Genomic DNA, 19565 nt, shown 5'->3' with positions numbered 1-19565 from the left:
TGGAGACGACCCCCACCCTCAAAAAAGTAACGGCAAGGTCAATTCCTTTGTTTTTGTTGTTTACTGAAAACATTTGGATTCCAGATTATAAAATGAATGAGACAAAAGAATTCCAGGTTTATGTCATGCTATTTACATCTAAATGTGAAACAACTCAGGACAGAACATTTTGTTTGAAATCACCCACTTTTAAAATGAACAAAAGACATTCATAACATTCATAATTCGTAGTGTGAATAATTTAATATTTGGAGGTATCACCCTTACTTGCAATAACTGCATCAAGCCTGCGACCCATTGACTTCAAGACCGTTGCATTATTCATTTGAAATACCTTTCCAGGAATTTACTGCTGACTGTTGGTTGTGGAGTTTTGTCCCTTCAGTCTCCTGTCCAGGAGGTGAAAGGCATTGTCTGTTGGGATTGACTTTCCCAGTCTAAGACCTTCTACTTTGCCCCCCAATAGAGTCCATGATGGTGGCAGTGTTTTTTGGGTCATTTTAATGCAACAGGATGAAGCATCTCCCCATCAGTTTGGATGCATTTTTCTGTAACTTGCCAGAAAAAAATGTTTGTTTTTTTCAAAATTAATATTGCCGCATTCGTCACGAGTTACATCATCATCAACAAAGACTAGTGAGCTCGTTTAAGAAGCAAGTATGGAAACCCAATCAGAATCAGAATTATCTTTATTTTTGCCAAGTACAAAACACAAGGAATTGGTCTTCGGTAGTTGGAGCTGCTCTACAACAACAAAGTCAATTGACATTTTACTTTTTAGACATAAAGAAATTCTCAGAACAGTAACAGAGCAATGAAAAGTTGTCAGTAATGTGGCAACGAGATACTATATTGTTTTGGAAAGGGGGCCAGTTATGCAAAAAAAGAAGCAGTGTCCTCTAGCACAGTGTTCCCCAACCTTCTTCGCACCGCGAACCGTTTTGGAATAGGCTTTTTTTTTTTTCATCCTCAGTGCATTTGTCCTGTCCCATGTGCAGAAAAACATCCCCAAAGCATGATGCTACCCCCCCCCCCATTCTTCACAGTACGGAGGGTGTTCTTAGGATGAAACTCATCTTTCATGTTCCTCCAAACACGGTTAGTGGAATTATGACCAAAAAGTTCAATTTCGGTCTCATCTGACCACAAAACTTTCTCCCATGACTCCTCTGTATCATTCAAATGGTCAATGGCAAACTTAAGACGGGCCTTGACATGTGCTGGTTTAAGCAGGGGAACGTTCCGTGCCATGCATGATTTCAAACTATGACGTCTTAGTGTATTACTAACACTCACTTTGGAAACGGTGGTCCCAGCTCTTTTCAGGTCATTGATCAAGTCCTGTTGTGTAGTCCTGGGCTGATTCCTCACCATTCTAAGGATCATTGAGACCCCACGAGGTGATATCTTGCATGGGGCTCCACTCCGATTGAGATTGACATTCATGTTTAGCTTCTTCCATTTTCTAATGGCTGCTCCAACAGTGGACTTTTTTTCACCAAGCTGCTTGGCAATTTCTCCATAGCCCTTTCCACCCACGAGGAGTTGTACAATTTTGTCTCTGGTGTCTTTGGACAGCTCTTTGGTCTTGGCCATGTTACAAGTTTGAGTCCTATTGATTGTATGGGGTGGACAGGTGTCTTTATGGTGCTGACGACCTCACAGGTGCATCTGATTCAGGATAATACATGGAGTGGAGGTGAACTTTTAAAGGCGCACTAACAGGTCTTTGAGGGTCAGAATTCTAGGTGATAGACAGGTGTTCAAATACTTATTTGCAGCTGTATCACACAATTAAATCGTTAAAAAAAATCATACATTGTGGTTTCTGGATTTTTCTTTTTGGATTATCTCTCTCACAGTGGACATGCACCTACAATGAAAATTTCAGACCTCTCCATGATTTCTATGTGAGAGAACTTGCAATATAGCACGGTGTTCAAATACTTCACTGTATACACACACACACACACACACACACAGACACACACACACACCACACACACACACACACACACACACAGGTATATATGCAGACCTTCCTCGCTTGTGCACTTTTCCTTCTTCCTCTGCCATCCATGGTGCATGCACTGTGGCTGTGATGCAAGCATGTGCGTCAGTTTTAACTCTGTGAAAGTAATTTGCCTGTTGAGCAGAAACTTACGACTGGATCTATATCAGAGGTGCATGAGCGATAACTGTTGCAATAAACCCGAAATTTAATTCGATTTCCTGATTTTGTGTCATTTGCATAGATTTTCTTCAAAATAAATCATTTCGGTAAATGTAATTCACTAAATTTGTTTAGGAAATAGTTTTTTGGGCTCTGCCGCCATTATCCAAGCCGCTGTGACTGAAAGCTTGAAGCGTTCAAGTCGGCTGGGACTAGAAACAGAAGCATTTTGTGCAGTCTTGGTGTGTCAACTGAGACACGCAGCTGTTGGCGTGGAGAATGTCTGATTAATTTTCATAATAAAAGACACTCACACACAAATTACTATCCAACAAAAATGATATAAATTGGTCATTCTTTCTCTGTGGCCTGATAACAAATGCCTCACAGTCTGGTACCGGTCTGAGTACCTAATAAAGGAATAGTCCAGTGTGATGACCATTGTGCAAAGGAAGGTACGTCAGGAAATATATGCAGTTTCATGGAACTAGTTGTTGTTGTTGTTATTGTTGTTGTAGCCAGGCAATCACATTGTTCAGTTAACTTCTAGTTCCAGGAAGGACGGCACTTCCTTTGGGTGTTTCCACAGGTCCTTTAGAGTCAGCGTAATGGGAGCTGTCCAAGCAATCAAGTAACTAGTGGTATGATATTATGGGACAATGTTGGTTGTGTAAATGTTCCAGATACTCCTCAGATCTGCAAATGGTGAGTGGGGTGAGTCTATTACAGCGAGTGCATCAGTAATGGATAATATATAATAATAATTGGCCAGGCAGAAATTTGACAAAAACATTGGCAGTATTTTTCACTTGACTTGTAAGTTAACTGTTTAAGAAGTTAATTTCAACAGAGCTGTTGGAATGTCTGCCAGTTTTAGTTTGGATTGTTCGGTAGTGACTACCCAAGGGAAGGCGCTGGAAAAGCTGGTGACCACGATGTGGAGTGAACAAGAGGATTGATTTTGTCTGCTCTTGTCTTAGTTCTGGTAGCATGCAAATCCTTGAGGGTCGGCAGGTGACTACCAACAATCCTTTCAGAAGATTTGATTGGCCGTCGCAGGCTTTTTTTTTGCAGCACCAAACCAGACTGTGATGGAAGTACACAGTACTGATTTGATGACCGCTCTCATGGCAGGGTGATTAGAAACCACAGGAAGTACATCCTTTGCTGGGCTTTTTTTGAGGATGGAGTTTTAGTTAGTCTCCCACACCAGGTCCAGAGTGACTATAATTCCCAGAACCTTGAACGTCTCAATGGTTGACACAAGAGATTTGTACAGCCTCGACAGCCTTTCGTGCGTTGAGCTCCAGGTTGCGTCAGCCCTCATGCTGTCCACAATCGTCTCGATAGTCTTTAGTGCATTAAGTTCCAGGTTGTGTCAGCCACAGCTCCAGCTTCTCCACTTTCATCTTTGATTAGGGCAATGCCAATGGTGTGTATCTGCAAACTTCAGGGGTTTGACACCCGGGGGAGTTGAGGTGTCGAGAGAGAAAAGCAGCAGGGGGTGGGGTTTACAATCTCGGGGTGCTCCGATGCTGATAGTGCGCGTGGATGAAGTGGTGTCCCCCAGAGTCATCTACCGTGACCTGCCTGTCAGGAAGCTGGAGATCCACTCCCAGATGAGATGGCAGGCCAGACACTGAGCTGGAGAAGCTTATTGGAGAAGAAGTCCACGAACAGGATCCTTGCAGAGGTCCCCGTGCTTTCGAGGTGTTCTGGGATGAAGCGCAGTTCCATGTTGAGTGCATCATCTGCAAACGTTTGGTCAGGAGGAAAACTGCGGGGGGCCCAGCAGGAGATCTATGATGATCCATGTCTGCAGTTCAGTAGAACAGTAGTTTATGTTTTCAGAACATCCCAAATTGTTGTCTTGGGTTTGCTCAGTGTTTGTGAAATAGCTCCGATCCATTTTCGCTCTTCTCTCTGCTTCAAAACAATTTGCATTGTTCGGTAGTGCCTTTTTTCTCCCATAGGCAGCTCTCTGGTATTCATATTTGCTGAAGAGCAAATCAGAACCAGGGCGGCATGGTGGCGCAGTTAAAAAGCGCAATCCCAAAAGCAATCCCAGCCCTCCCTCTGTGGAGTTTGCATGTTCTCCCCGTGCCTGCGTGGGTTTCCTCCAACATCCCAAAAGCATGCAACATTAATTGGACACTCTAAATTGCCCCAATATGTGATTGTGATTGCGGCCGTTTGTCTCAAAATGGCTTGTGATTGGCTGGCAGTCAGTTCAGGGTGTACCCTGCTTCCTTCCCGTTGACAGCTGGGATAGGCTCCAGCACTCCCGCGACCCTCATGAGGATAAGTGGCTAAGAAAATGGATGGATGGAAATCAGAATCAGCAATTTTCACTGGTGAAACCTAAATGTCCTAAAACACTGTAATGAAATGAAGCTAGAAGGCAATACCTAAGCAACTAGAAATACCTGTCAGTTACATGTTCCAGAATGTTTGCTCTCATGAAAAGTTCAAAAATGGGAACAAAAGGTGCTGTAGCCTAGTGATTTCCAACCTTTATAGAGCCAAGGCACATATTTTACAATTGAAAAATCCCACGGCACACCAACAAAAGAAAAATGGATAGATTACTGTTTGTACTTCCTGCCATTAAATAGAAGAGGATTTTTTTGTTCTGTCTGTCATTGTTCCTCACTGGTATAAATAGATGTAAATAAAGATGCATTATTTCTTGGAAATAAATGTTTTTTTTTTTATTGCAATTACATAAAATTGGATAACTTCCCACGGCACACCTGAAGAGCGCTCACGGCACACTAGTGTACCCCGGGACACTGTTTGGGAATCACTGCTCTCGCCTGTTGTTTAACATACCTAGAGATACCATGAAATAAAACCTGAAATTCTGAACTTTTCTTTCATTTTCATATTTTAATGTGAAACCTAAATTACTTCAGTAGAAAAAAAAAAAGTTGGCCTTGCCTGTTTTGGTGGGTACTATGTTTTGTTTAGGTCAAGCCACTGCATTTTAAACGCAGAAATCCAGATTTTAATGAGAACACTTCATTTGGATTTTTAAAGCCATTTAAAATTTGACTATTAAGTTTTTGATCGTGATCTTACCGCAGAACACAAGTGTACTTCAACTTGCGGTCTCAAATTGATGGCTAAACATTTTTCTGTTAGAGCAGAAATTAATGGTTCCAACAATCACTGCAAGTTGTCCAGGTCCCATAAGTGTAAAGCAGCCTAAATTATTTTGCCACCAGGCTGATTATTCTGTTATTTTTAGAGGCATAAGCAGGCGTAAACGTGAATGTTCTTGTAAAATTTGAAAACCTCTAAACCTCTGCTGCAAGTTAGAGATATAAAGCAAAGAATGCTTTTGACCTGGAGAATGATACTCTCATCTTCTAGGTGTTCTGACAGCCAACCTCAGTCTGCGTCTGTCACACATTCACTTTGTGATTTAGAGGAACGCTATTTAAGGCTGTCGTAAAGACCTACTGTAATTTCTCAAATGATGTGCAAATTTTTCAAAAAATATTTTCCAAAAGTTAATAGAGCGCATTATATTTCGGTATGGATGAAAAATAAAAAATCCAATCACTGTGTATAGTCGTAAACTGGTACATAGAGTGGTTAAAAATGCTATACATATACATTTTGATATGACATTCAATGTCTTATGTTCCACATTTATATATATATTATGGTAATATCCGGTCCCAACCTGAACTCTATATATTTTACGATCGTTAGTGTAGCATGTTTGTTACTACTGCACCAAAGATCAGGAACAACTGCCCGTGAGTTTGTTTAAACTTAAACTAAGACACAAATGTCGACTACAATGGCTAGTTCTGCAGCTTCTTTTAAAAGAAACGTGTCATCACTCGGGCCGATGACGTCGCAAATCTGGAAGGACCGCGGCAGTCCAAGACGATGATAGCTCGCCTTAATGGCTTCAGGTGGGTAAAAAAACAACGTGAGCTCAAACAACGTAATACGAGTGCCATGGGTGTTTAAAAAAAAAAAAAAAAAAGAAAAAAAACAGGAGCAGCTACTATTGATATGGTCGCTTTTTTAAACTGTGCCAATTACGCTCGTTTCTACGTAGTTTGAGTTCACGTTGTTTTGATAGCCATCTGACGCCATTGTGAAAGATGCTACAGATTGGAGCCGAATAGAGGCAGAGGCTGCGCTGTGCAACCCAGATTCTTGGGATTAAAAAAAAAAAAAAAGGTTTCCTCACAAATGCCATGGATGCCAAAGAGGATGACATGTGGTGGGAGCAAGATGGGATGTTCAGGATGCAATGCAAGAGGGACCGGAACTGTACCATGTCATCAATGATGAGTTCCACAGTGATGAACCAAAGGTAGCTAGTATGGATCTTTTTCGGATTGGAGAAGAGTCAGATCCTTCTTTTGAAGGCTTGGCCAATGATGTGTGATGTTGTGGAACAACTGCACCATGCACAAATATTTAATGCAAAAAATGTTTTAAGTAAAATGGGAAATCCAGTGCTTTACATGAATAGTGTATCAATAGGTATGTAATATGTACCCTATTTTGACAATGTGATGTTAAATCCTGTCTCATTTAATAGTGGTTTGAGAAGATTTTTATCGCCAATGACAAATTTTCAGGCGGCTTCCATTTTTTGCGAGTCACATGATCTATGTGGGTGTATGTGACGTGTACCGTGCTGTTCCAAACGCTGGATTACATTGGACACTATTATGCCCAGCGCTGATTTCTTAGCCTAGCTTCGGTGTCCGGGGCTTGCGGCCTACACCCACTTCGTTGGCCTCGGACGTTAGCCTCCGGCGGTGACTGCGAGTGAGCTTCCAGGCGGCGGAGGCCTTTAGCCTCGGATGCCGAAGCTAGGCTAAAGCCCTTCGCCACCACCGAAGGCGGGCCACAAGCGCCGCCAGAGGCCATGACCAAGCTTCCAAGCGCCGGAGGCAGTTAGCCCTGGATGCCGAAGCTGGGCTAAAGGCCTCCACCACCATCGAAGCTCGGCCAAGGGCCTCCGCCACCACTGGAGCTCGGCCAAGGGCCTCCGCCACCACCGGAGCTCGGCCAAGGGCCTCCGCCACCACCGAAGCTCGGCTAAAGGCCTCCGTCACCTGAAAGCTCGGCTCACGGCCCGCCGCCGAGTTCGCTCGTCAGACTCCGCATCTTTCTTGTCCGAAGAACCATCTGGTGCTGCCAGCCCGGAGGTCCTGGGGGTCTTTGTTTGCGCACTTATGTCGCATGTAGGCGTCCGAGTAGTCAGACTCGGGGTCAATCTGCCCGAAGAACCATCCGAATGTTCAACGTTAATTATAGCCACAGGTTCAAATCTGTATGGAAGTATTCCTCCGTCTTCCCGATCAACCGATACTGCTATTTTTTTCATCATCAGATGAAGATAAATCCGAGAAATCAGCGCTGGGCATAATGGTGTCCCATGTTATCGAGCCTTTGTTGCGGCACGGTACACGTCACATACGCAAACGTATATCATGTGACTCGCGAAAATAGCAGCGCCTTTGAAAATTCGTCATTGTCCATGATAATCTTCTCAAAACACTATTAAATGAGAGGATTTAACATCACATTGTCAAAATAGGGTACATATTACATGACCTATTTGTACACTGTTCATGCAAAGCACTGGATTTCCCCTTTAAAGTGTAATCTTTTTTGACTGACTTATTGCACCATTTGTTTAGGGGAGAATTAAATAAAATGTTTCTTTTTTCTTTGGGCTTGTCCCCAGAGCGTGTCATCTTTTTCCAGTCAAGCCTATGTCGTGCATCTTCCTCTCTAACACCCACAGTCTTCATGTCTTCATGTGTTAAATAGTTTATATTTTTAAGACTGTAATATGTGTTAACAGTATTAATAAAATGTTGTGCCATCATTGAGCATTTATTTTAATTGGTTGAGGGAGTCTGTTCTGACAATTACCGGGACCAGGACAAGCGTCTCCTGTGGCCTGTCCCGAGATTACATTATTGCTACATCAGCACATGCACAATGATTATTATTAATGATTATTATAGAGACAGTTTTTTTTTTTTTAAAAAAAAAACAATACAAGTGAAAACCCAACAAAATATAAATACAGATAATTCCCAATATGATTTATTTCTATCCTGATGGTCTTTGCAGATGTGAAGGCTGGATTGGGACTGACGGACACATTGCTATCCACTTCGCTCTCCTCCATCACGAATCTCTGCATGAAAGATTGCATTGATGCAAATAGGGGTAGGTGGATGAATTTTAGTTCTGGGAGTCTGGGAGCCATGTGTACTACTGAAATGTCAAATTTGTGTTATTTTATCCATATTTTGCTAGGGTTAGACCTGGAAAAGCTTGATACTGAGATGGTAAAGATACTGGCATGGCAGAGGATCCAGCAGCTATTCCCTTGTACAGCTACCAGCCCCCTTCTGACAGATGCCAACGACGCTCCGAAACCCCTGAAATCTCTACCCAACTGTAAGACATCCACATTGCAATTCTGTCTGATTTCACGCTGGTCTGATTTCGTGGAATTGTCCCAAAGTTGTAATCGCGATTTTTAAAAAAATCATTCATTTATCCATGTATTTATTTATTTATTTATTAATTCATTCATTCATTCAGATCAGAAGAAGTTGCAGGCCCGAGCAGTCTTTTACCCACTTACAGCAAAAGGAAAGGCTGTTAGCATGTGCTATAGGACATTATACATCGGATCTGGTAAGACAATGACTCAGTTACAATGTTGTTGTGAGTCAGTGACAACCTGTTTTGCACACAAAGATTTTCAGTCTTATTAGTGAGAAACACTACAATTTTTGATGCAATACTGAAATACGAAACGGTGTCTCGTGGCTCATTTTTATTTCGTCAGAGGGAGAACAATTAAATACCCTTCCACTAGATGGCAGAAGGTACATTGCTCTTGCATATCCATTGGTCCCTTTCATACAAGACAGTGACTGATGAACAAAATAATCTGTATTTCCTTTGTATGTAGGTGGGATAGTTGTAGTTCTGTAAGTCATTGGACAGAAAAATATGGAACACCCTGCATTCTCTTTGTTACCCTGACACTTTATGTATGCACTGAGATTGAATTAGAAGGTCAATATAATCTTTCTTGGCGCAGTATGTGTAAAAACAAGGAATTTGTTGCTGACAGCTGGGGTCATTCTTATTTCAAAGAGAATTTTTAAAAAGAGCAAAATATACAATTACAATATATAAAATAGAGTGTAATACCTGTAATTAGCAATTTGAGATTGTTACAGCAATGAACTATATAACTATATGCAATACATACATAGATACAATGGAACTGTTGTCAGTGAACAACCTATTGTTTAAAAAAAAAAAAAAAAAGCAAGGCAAAAGAAGCTGTCCAAATCTTTGGTTTTGTGCAGGGTTCAATATTTTCTATCAGAATGAAGCTATGGGCACTTCCAAAATGTATTTTTGTTGTGTGAATGCATACTGGGGTCGCTTGACAAACACGCATGTGGAGAAATGCAAGTGTCACATGGAAATGTTGTGGTCCAATGAACTGAGGGAAAGTGCAAAATGTTGCCCTAACATATTCATGGAACGGTTGCAGTGTTTGGTAATCACTCTGAATTCACATTTTTTTTCCCGAAAGACCATTAATAGTTACAATCATAGCTTGTAGTATCTCAGATTAGTCTGAAGAGAATAGGCATTTGTAATACACAGCATTTGTGTGCGTGCACCTACGCGCACTACCCAACTAATCCATACAAAGAGACTGGTGAACACATAGGAGACAAATGAGAGAGGGAGGTGCGAAAAGGCATGGAAAGCCAAGACCACACCAAAAATCTAGACTTTACACTGATCTGATCAGTATTCGCTGATAATCAGCTTTTCTTGCTGACGGGCTCTGGCAAGTCAATCAATTAATGTCATTTATCAGCTCCCCAAAAAAAAAAAAAAAAAATCCACATCACCATTGTAAAGTATAGTATATTCAAATCCAAAAGCTAGTTTATTTTTCTCCTTGTCGTGGTTCTTTTTACCTAGCACTGTAAATATCTGACAAACGTTATTTTTAAAAAAAAAATGTCAGCGGTGTGGGACAGACTACACGTAAAGCTCATATCAGACTTCAAAGCAAAGCAAATTTATTTATGTAGCACATTTCATCCACAAGGTAACAACTCATTTTGTTTTACATGATCCAAAATAAAGGGGGTGGGGCTTCTAAGTTTTTAAAACTGAGGAGGGGGGAATTACAACAGGGCAAGATACAGTATATTTGGGTGGTGAGATTGCTGACATCAGGTGTGGAAGTGGGACAGGATTGACAGTCAAAGTTGCATGAGATGTGAGAAATGACAGATGTGCAGGTGTGACAGTCGGCATTGTTAAAAAATTTAAAGTTTCAATAGTTCCTAATTGGGGGCAATTAGTGAATGGCAGTTTCAGCTGGGAGGGGCTGGCAGGAAGATCTTGGCATAGTGTGGGCCGGACCCAATATAGACGACCTCCAAACTGCCCATCAGACATGGCATTTAGGCTAGTAGAGAGTGAGTTTTGCATTGAGCTTGTCTCAAATGAGACAGGGAGGGATGTGGATGTTTGAAAGTGCTGGCTCATTCGCACCTCTGATTGTTTGGATCACACTCATGAATCCATCTGCGCTTCAAGACAAAAGCGAAAAGTTCATTCTTCATCTTGTGCTATCGTTATTGCTGTCAGTCGAATGGTGACTGTAGAGACGCTGCTCCCAGCAGTTCTTTGTTCAATAATCCATTGTTCAAGTACATCTTCTACGTCAGGCCACCTCGCTTTGTTCCCACAGAAAAAGTTTTGTCTTCTTAGCTTACCACAGTCCATTTTCTTGATCCCTTTTGAACCATAGATTCACTGATGTTGAATTATTTTGTGCCTGCTCTAATACCATTTAAAACAATGTAACTGATTACCTATAGTTTGAATTGTGCCTCATAAGCTTGCCTCTTCGCTGATGCAATTTTCTGCAGTCTTTAGACAAGCAAATGTTTGGCAGCATACCAGTTGTATACCTACCGGAGGTGTGGCAGAGGTAAGCGAACTTACAAGTACCGTATTTTTCGCACTATAAGGCGCACCTTCATTGACTGGCCAAATAAAAAAAAATGTTTCATTTATAAGGCGCACCAGATTATAAGACGCATAGAATAGACGCTACAGTAGAGGTTGGGGTTACATTATGCATCCATTAGATGGGTTGCACTAAAGGCTCAATATTGCGCCCTATATCCAGTGCACCTGATTATAGGGCACACTGTCAGCTTTTTTTACTGTCAGCTTTTGAAAAAATTAAAGGCTTTTAGGTGGGCCTTATAGTGTGGAAAATGTGGTACATATTACGTAGTTTTGTCTGATTGCTTTATCACTTGCAGCATACATAGTGTCCGTATTACGTAAAGTTGTCTGATTGCTTTATGACTGCTACCGTACATAGTTGGGTGCAATGTTCCCTCTAATTTTTCATCTGTCCGGGCAAACAGACAAGATCCCTGAGCACACTGAAGACCACTGTGAGCAACATCAGAAGTGCTTACTGTGGCCACACAGTGATCACTTCATATCACACATCATAGAAAGTTTCATGGTTTATTAAAAGTTGAGTGTCATCCCTATAAACATTCTAAAATAGATATTGTAAGGAAAAATACATATAACATTATTCACTCCAATCTCTATACAAAAAAATAAATATGAGCGGACAGCGTGTCATCCATGCACAAAGTTGCGGAAGTGTCATTCAACAACATCCAAGTGGTCGCCACATGGGCTGCACCCCCTCCCTGTGTCATCACCCCGGACATTTGCCATTGAAAACACGCGGCGGACCCTACTCTGGGAGATGAACACGCCTCTTCTGACACTGAAACTTTTTTCAAAGAAGAGAACATCACACAACCGAGTGAAAGTTACCGGGGCAATATTACCCTATTGTTTCGGGTCATTTTCAGATTATATGCTATCACGGCCAAACCGCCTCCCCGTCCGATCCACTTCCGTGGCGGAGATGAGCTATCGGGGTCTGAACAACGCTGCTGACAATGCCGCACTCAGCCGCGTGCGACGAAAACCCCGTAAAGTGCCCCGGCTCAGCGGTGTTGTTCATCGCGGACGGCGGGGGCTATGAACAACGCCATAAAAAGGCCTGGCTCGGTGCCATGATAAGCCACCTCGGTGCCAAAAATGAGCCACCCCGGCCGACAGGATAGAAAAGGATTGAGAAACTTTTTTATTTTTATGACACATCTCTGTCATTCTTAATGTTTATTAGATTCAATTACCAATAAAAATACAATTCCTTGTATCACATTTAGGTCTGAAAGTTATTTGTATGCATGTAACCTGAAGAACAAGAAAGAGTATTAGTCATGTTAGTTGACCGCAATTTGACCGGCATGTGATTGGCTATTTTTTGGCTATGATTATAGAAAAGTGGCTAATGAAAATTTATTTTGGCCAAAAAAAAATGGCTAATGATGAAAAAAGGCTAGCCAGCGCCCTGAGTTAGGTCATAAGCGCATATTCAGCGGTTCTTCACATACTGCATTTACATTGAAAGTCATCAACATCATGAGCCATGTCAAAGGAAATTGAGTTGCACTGAAAACATTTCTGGGATATAACACAGGTAATGTTTCAGTATCTAACTATAATAAGTCTGAGATTGTGATTTACTTTTACTTTTTTTTTTTTTACTTTTTACAAAATTCAAATCTATGACTAGTCTGTCCATATATCTAAATGCGAACGGTCATTTTTCCAGTGGTACGTGTTATCTTGAAGTTGAAAAATTTTCTCCTCTACTTGCTTTAGGAAGATATAGCTCATCTACTACAATAGATACCGCCGTAAATTATGCAAGATTATAACAATACATCACGATTGCCGAATGTTTGTTTCAATGTATCGCTAGCTTGTTGCCACTAACACCGATTATATTAAACTAAACTTTCAGCATTTTCAAAACATTGCAAGCATAGACCGTTCATGTTTATTCCTTGACAGGCCGGTGCATTTAACCTTTCTTCAGATAGTTTATCAGATCAAGAATTTTTATTGATGAAAAATTTTAAATACTGTTTTATATCATGTTCTACTAATACCAGTTATAATTGAAAATTACCATTTCAGAGTTTGAATTTTTTTTCTATTTCAGTTATGTATTTGTCTTTTATTTTTCATTTACAGTTATGTTTTATTAATCCAGTAAGTTATTTTAAAGTCTTGAGATTCCATCCCTAATCACACCAGCAACTTTATCTGTGGGCATGACTGGTGGACCACACCCGTAACTTTATATCTGCGAGCATCACTGACCGCACCTGTAAATTTTTTAAATGTGAGTTAACTGAAAGAGCATGCAAGTGAGTCGGGTGCATTGCTCACAATGCTGCAAACCCAATAAGGATTTTTTTGTTTTGCTTTTACAAAATATTGCACCCACAGATGCTGCAGTCAGGACGACTTATGAAATTTGTCACGAAATCTCCAAAAAAGTAGGGCGTTTTCTGACAGAGTTTATTGCAAAGTTACTGAGGAGTTACTTACTGAACGGTGTTATGCTGATATGCCTGGAGAAAAGGGAGCATTTGAGAAGATGTCATTCTCCTGATGTACTGTTAGTAAGCTGGTTGAGGGCATTGCTGGAAACCTGGTGCTTCATCTGAAGAACAGAACGGTCGACTTCAATCCCCTCTTAGAGACCATTAAGATGTACATTGTTCCTCTCGTTTCTCCCGTCCGCGTCCATTAGCTTTGGCGTTGTCACCCAGCAGTCTTTCATACCAATCTTCCACTTTGGCCAAGTGCTTGTGTAGCGATTCGGCGTTATCGTCCACTGAGTTTAAGTGGTCGTTGCAGCTATTGAGTAGTACCAGGATCTTGAGAGATTAGCAGCCTACTCCAAGATGCCCAAACCCTAAGTCTTTAACCTTTTGATGTATAATAACTGCGAATAATTGAAATAACTCACATCAGTAAAATTTGTTGATTTTTTTTAAAAAAAAAAAAGAATTCACTGGGCCATGTCTTTACCATTATTGATCAAGTTATATGAAAATGACCCAAATATGCTTTTATATTCATGGGAAAAGTCAATACCCTACCGTATTTTTAATGAACACACACTTCTATATATTTTTTAATCAAGGTGCTGACATGGATGTGTGCCTTCCAAACTATGGTCATTGCAACTTTGTTTCAGGGAAACATGCCTGTATATTCTATGACGAGGTAAGGAACCGGTGAGTGATTTCATGATACATGTAAATGCATTAATTAATTAATGTATATGATCGTGACTGCCGTGTTTGTAGAACACCAAGCATTATGAGTTACTTAACTACAGTGAGCACGGCACCACAGTAGACAACGTCCTTTACTCCTGTGACTTCTCTGAGAAAGCCTCGCGATCTCCACCCAGTGGCCTAGTGGCTAAAGTACAAGGCATCGTTCGTAAGTTCTTATAATCTACAATATGTGCATTCTTTGCAAATGCTGAACTGTCAATGTCCCATAATTTGGTGGACCTAGCTATCTCAGTTGGGTTAAAGGTAAAATGCATAATGAACACTTACATACAGTTTTGCATTAATAAAACTTTTTTTTTTTTTCTCCAGGTCAAAGCAAAAAGTGGATGGACAAAGACAATTCTACCACATCTGTGGTAGGATTGCTCCCAGCTGGCGGAGTGATGACCAGCCACCCTCAAGGTGGCCTGGAGCAGTTGTGCAGCTGTAAGGCAAGCAGCTCAAGCCTGATTGGAGGTAGCGGAGCAGGCTGGGAGGGCACTGCCATGCTCCACCACGGTAGCTACATAAAATTAGGTTGCCTGCAGTTTGTGTTCAGCATCGCAGAATTTGCCAGTAAACAGCTGAAAGAGGAAGACATTGTTATGCCTGCTACCAGCCTCAGTAGCAACAGTGCTTTTAGCCTCACACATGCCACAATTCTTGCACCTCCCCGCAACACTGCTACAGCATGCAGCACCTCCAGTCAGGATGAGATGGAAACAGTACCTTCTGACCAAGTGTTCACTCTGCACTCTAACTCCATCCCATAAACACAAAACAGGAAATCCCACCCTCTATTTTTCTTTTTGCACCTTCTTTGATATAGTTATTGTAAAGCTGCACAGTTGGCTGGTGGACAGGGATATTTTTAAGGTCATTGTTAATGATTTATATATTTGCATGAACTTGGGAGTATAATTGACAATCTTTTCTATTTTTGAAAGACTGACATCAACCATCCATGTTAGACTGACTTTGAGCAATGAGTATGTCTATGCTCAGTTATTTTGCCAGTATCTTATGTATGAAGTATCCTAATGTTGTCAATGTTTAGCACAATTTTTTTTTTTTTTTTTTTTTTTTTTTTTTTTTGGTATTACCATTCATTCTTATTTCTTTGGCTGCCTTCGCGCCACAGGTATCTCTGTATGACAAGGTACACTACTGTTCAAAAATTTGCTGTCATCTAGAAATGTCCATTTTTTTCAACAATCAAAAGCACTGTCGCATTACCATTCAAAGGTTTGGGGTAATTCATTTAGAAATGTCCTGAATATTAATAATTTTTAAATGAAGCTAAAATCGACTCAATCTGATATACAGTTCAGAAATTTTTGTGGTCAATTTTTTTTCTCTATTGAAAAAGACATTTCTCTGTGATTCCCAAACTCTTAATTTATACTTACAGCAATGTATTGGTGTAATCTTGTGTAATCTCTAATCTTGTAATCATCTTGGTGACCCCAGACTTTTTGAATGGTAGTGTGCATACATTATATGTACTTCCATCTTCTGTCAGTATGTATGATTCAATCCCTCTCCATTGGGGAAACATTGCATTTCATGTAGATTCACCATTTTTGGTTTTTAACTGTACATCCGCTGTTATCTGTGTAATTTGTAATCTGTGTAGACTACCAGAGATTTTGTGATACTTTGTTCATAGTCTGTACTCAGATATAATTCATCTGTAAATATATTGTTTTAAGCACTCATTTTAACAACCTGTGCTGCTTTGTGTAGAAGCACTTTTTCTGTAGCCTCTCTTCTCATAATTGTAAATACAAAGATTTTCTAAGTACAAGATCACTAAATCCGTTGTGGCCCTGTATTTTTTTTTCCTCTGAGAGAGTGATTGTCGCAAGTCCTTTCCTAATGAGTATCATAACGGGTGCAGATGAACGTATCATCACTGATGAGCAAAGAACAAAATCTGCATCAATCAACGGAGAACAGTGGTTCCCAGACATTTCACGGTCGTGCCCCTACTACTTTAACGCAAACACAAATAGTGAAAATAATGTGAACCCTTTGAAATTTCTTAAATGTCTGCATAAATTAAGAATGGTCTGTTCTCATCTTGATTACTAGAATACATCCATCCAGCCATTATCTGAGCTTCTTATCTTCACAGGGGTTGTGAGATTGGTGGAGCCAATCACAGCTATCTTCAGGCAGGGGGCGGGGTACACCCTGAACTGAATGCCAGCCAATTCCAGGGTATATAGGGCAAGTGAGAGTCTCCATTTTACGCATGTTTTCAGGGTGTGTGAGGAAACCGGAATAGCTGGAGAAAACCCACGCAGGCATGGGGAGAACATGCAAACTCCACAAAGGCAAGGCTGGGATTTGAACCCCGGTCCTCAGAACTGTGAGGCCAATGCTCTAACTAGTTCCACCACCGTACCGCCACGAGAATACATTCATTTTCTGAGCCGCTTATCCTCATGATGGTCACAGGAGTGCTGATGCCAATCCCAAGTGTACTCTGGCAGGAGGTGGTGTACACTGGTTGATTGCCAATTGCAGGCCACATGAAGACATAACAGTCGCACTCACAATCACACCTAGGGGCAATTTAGAGTCTCCAAGTAATGCACGTGTTTGGGATGTGGAAGAAAACCCACACAGGCACTGGGAGAACCTGCCACGCCCACATAGCCAGGGCCGGGATTTGATCCCTGGTTGTCAAAACTGAGAGGCCCACCTCCAATCAGTTGCATCACCATGCTGCCCACTAGAATACAGTCTACCTACATGATTAACACACAATCATATTTTTAAAAATGTAAACACTAACAAGACAAGCAAAATGTAACTGAACCCCAAGGTTATGGATTATTCAAGAGCTCATCAGTCAAGTCTAAGACAATCTGGAATTTAACCAATGAGACATGATTAGAGGCGTTGCTTGTACCTGCTCTGGCCACAAGAAAAAGGGAAAAAAAATTGTCTCGAAGGAGTGCCAGATGTGTATCATGCCTCAGTCAAAAGAGCCTTCAGAAGACCGATTAAGAATTTACTTGTGTAAAGCTGGAAAGGGCAACAAAAGCAACTCAAAAAGGAGTTGATATTCATTGGTTTGCAGACCAAGTGTAAATAGAGAAGATTCAGATCTATGGCTTCTCTTCCAAGGAGTGGCCATTCTATGTAATTGACTGCAAAAGCACAGTGCAGAATGGTCAATAATACTAAATAGATTTTTTAAGTAAGCTGAAGGCTGCCTGAAATCACTGGCAGATGTCTATCTCAAATCTATCCAGCCATTTTCAACACCGCTTATCCCTTAGGGTTGTGGGGTGATGGAGCCGATCCCAAGTGTCTTTGGCATAAGGATATTTGGCACGAAACATCTTGATGATTCTCGAGACTTTTGAGAAGTTTTCTATGGACTCATGAGACTGGTCTGGTTTGAGGTCCCGGGGCTGTTTTCTGGTTTAGGACCTGGACAATTGACTGTGATTAATGGATGGATTGTCTCTATGTGCCCTGCGAATGGCTGTCAACTAGAGCGTGACACGGGAGCGGATTTTCACTCCTGTCCCGTCCCAATCCCGGGTCAGAGTAAAAAAATCTATCCTGTCCTGTCCCACTCCCGTAGAATGACTCCCACTCCCATCCCATTCCCTCTCAAAATTCCTCCCACTCCTGTCCCGCTCCCATTTGAATAAAACCAAACATGTTCCATTTTTTATTTTGACATTCTGTCGGTGTAAACAAAGTGTTTTATTGTGTGTCGCAGGCAGCCGCTCTGAGTCGCTTTTCACTTCCGGAGGTGACAGGAAGTCAAACCACTGTTGTAGTTCTTTTGTGTTGCGAGCGCTGTTGGCTCTCACTGAAAGATGACTACAAAAATAGACGCATCTGTCCATCTGGTTGTTTAACACGGCTGAAAATTATCATGTGTTAATGTCGTTCCCGCTCCTGCCCGCTCCCGTTGCTTTTTTTCCCCGTCCCGTCCCGATCACGGGATTAATTAAAAAAATGACTCCCATCACGTGACCCACGGGAATGCCCGAAAAATGTCATCCTCTACTGTCGACCAGTTCAGGACGCACCCTGCCTCCTGCCCATTGAGAGCTGGGCTAGGCTCCAGCATTTCTTGTGACCCTTGTGAGGATAGGCGACTAAGAAAATGGATGGATGGTAACTCTTGATCAAATCTGTCTTACTATAACGCAAAACTCCAGGCATTGGAAAAGCCAAGTTAATTTTTTTTGGGTGAGTGAGAGTGGTTTAGTCAAGTGAGATGCTGTGATATCCATCTAGTTTCTTCCAGTTATCCAAGGTCAGGTCACTGGGGCAATAGCCTTAGCAGGGAATGCCAGACTTCCCTCTCACAGCCATTTCCTGCAGTTCTTTCGAGGGAATCCTGAGGGGTTCCTCGCCCATCTGAGAGACATAGTCTCTCTACCATGCCCAGGGTTGTTCCTGATGTCTCCTCTTAGTGAGATGTTCCCGTAAGAACTCACCAGGGAGCTGTGATTTAGGCACAGTAGGCATCCCGAACCCGAGCCACCTCTTCTGGTGGAGCAGCGGTTTTACTGAGCCCTTCTCTGAACACACTCTGTGGGGGGAAGTCAATTTTCACCCCTTGTATCCAGTATCTTGTTGTTTCGGTCATGACCCGCAGTCGGGGGCAGGAAGATAGATCGACCTATAAATTGAGAGCTTCACCTTTCGGCTTAGCTCCTTCTTTACCACAACGGACCGATAAAAAGTCTGCATCACTGCAGATCCTGCACCCATCTGCCTCTTGGTCTCCAATTTTATACTTCCATCAGTTATAGGGCACGTTTTATAAGATGGCGCTGACCAGTGTGGCCGCCTTCAGTACATGATACTGGTACTGTTTATGTTTGTGTTTTTCGGTCATCTCGGGACTCAAGTATAAAACAAATGACTCTGTAATCATCAGAGAGTCTTCTCCAGACTTTTTTTTGACAACTCTCGCCAGTTCGCTGAATCTTATTCCAGAGTTACTCGTCGGCACTCTCACAGGAGCGTCAAAGGCCCAGAGGCTTGCAGCCAGTACGCGAGTTCAACGGCAAAAGAGAAGACACCGATTGGCACTTCCGTCGATTCATCATGTG

At 41.6% G+C, this 19565-nt stretch overlaps 1 protein-coding gene across 2 annotated transcripts in view; it reads left to right on the top strand.

Annotated features, from left to right (window-relative positions):
* The window catches only part of phf12b (PHD finger protein 12b), a 42217-nt gene extending 25774 nt beyond the window's left edge, over positions 1-16443 (top strand). The window contains exons 10-16 of one of the 2 annotated variants that reach the window (XR_009795950.1): positions 8297-8395; positions 8486-8629; positions 8777-8872; positions 11155-11216; positions 14331-14413; positions 14497-14635; positions 14800-14941. Coding sequence is in view for 1 of the 2 variants with exons in the window: in XM_061826605.1 (XP_061682589.1) it covers positions 8297-8395; positions 8486-8629; positions 8777-8872; positions 14331-14413; positions 14497-14635; positions 14800-15242 (1004 nt within the window). In the remaining variant the exon portion in view is untranslated. Of the gene's footprint in view, positions 1-8296; positions 8396-8485; positions 8630-8776; positions 8873-11154; positions 11217-14330; positions 14414-14496; positions 14636-14799 lie in introns of both variants that reach the window. The other variant, XM_061826605.1, reaches the window with a different exon arrangement.
* Positions 16444-19565: the final 3122 nt, after the last annotated feature.

This window comes from Syngnathoides biaculeatus, chromosome 8 (assembly GCF_019802595.1).
Source record: "Syngnathoides biaculeatus isolate LvHL_M chromosome 8, ASM1980259v1, whole genome shotgun sequence".
Taxonomy (NCBI): Eukaryota; Metazoa; Chordata; class Actinopteri; order Syngnathiformes; family Syngnathidae; genus Syngnathoides; species Syngnathoides biaculeatus.
This window is presented reverse-complemented; position numbering and strand designations above follow the sequence as displayed.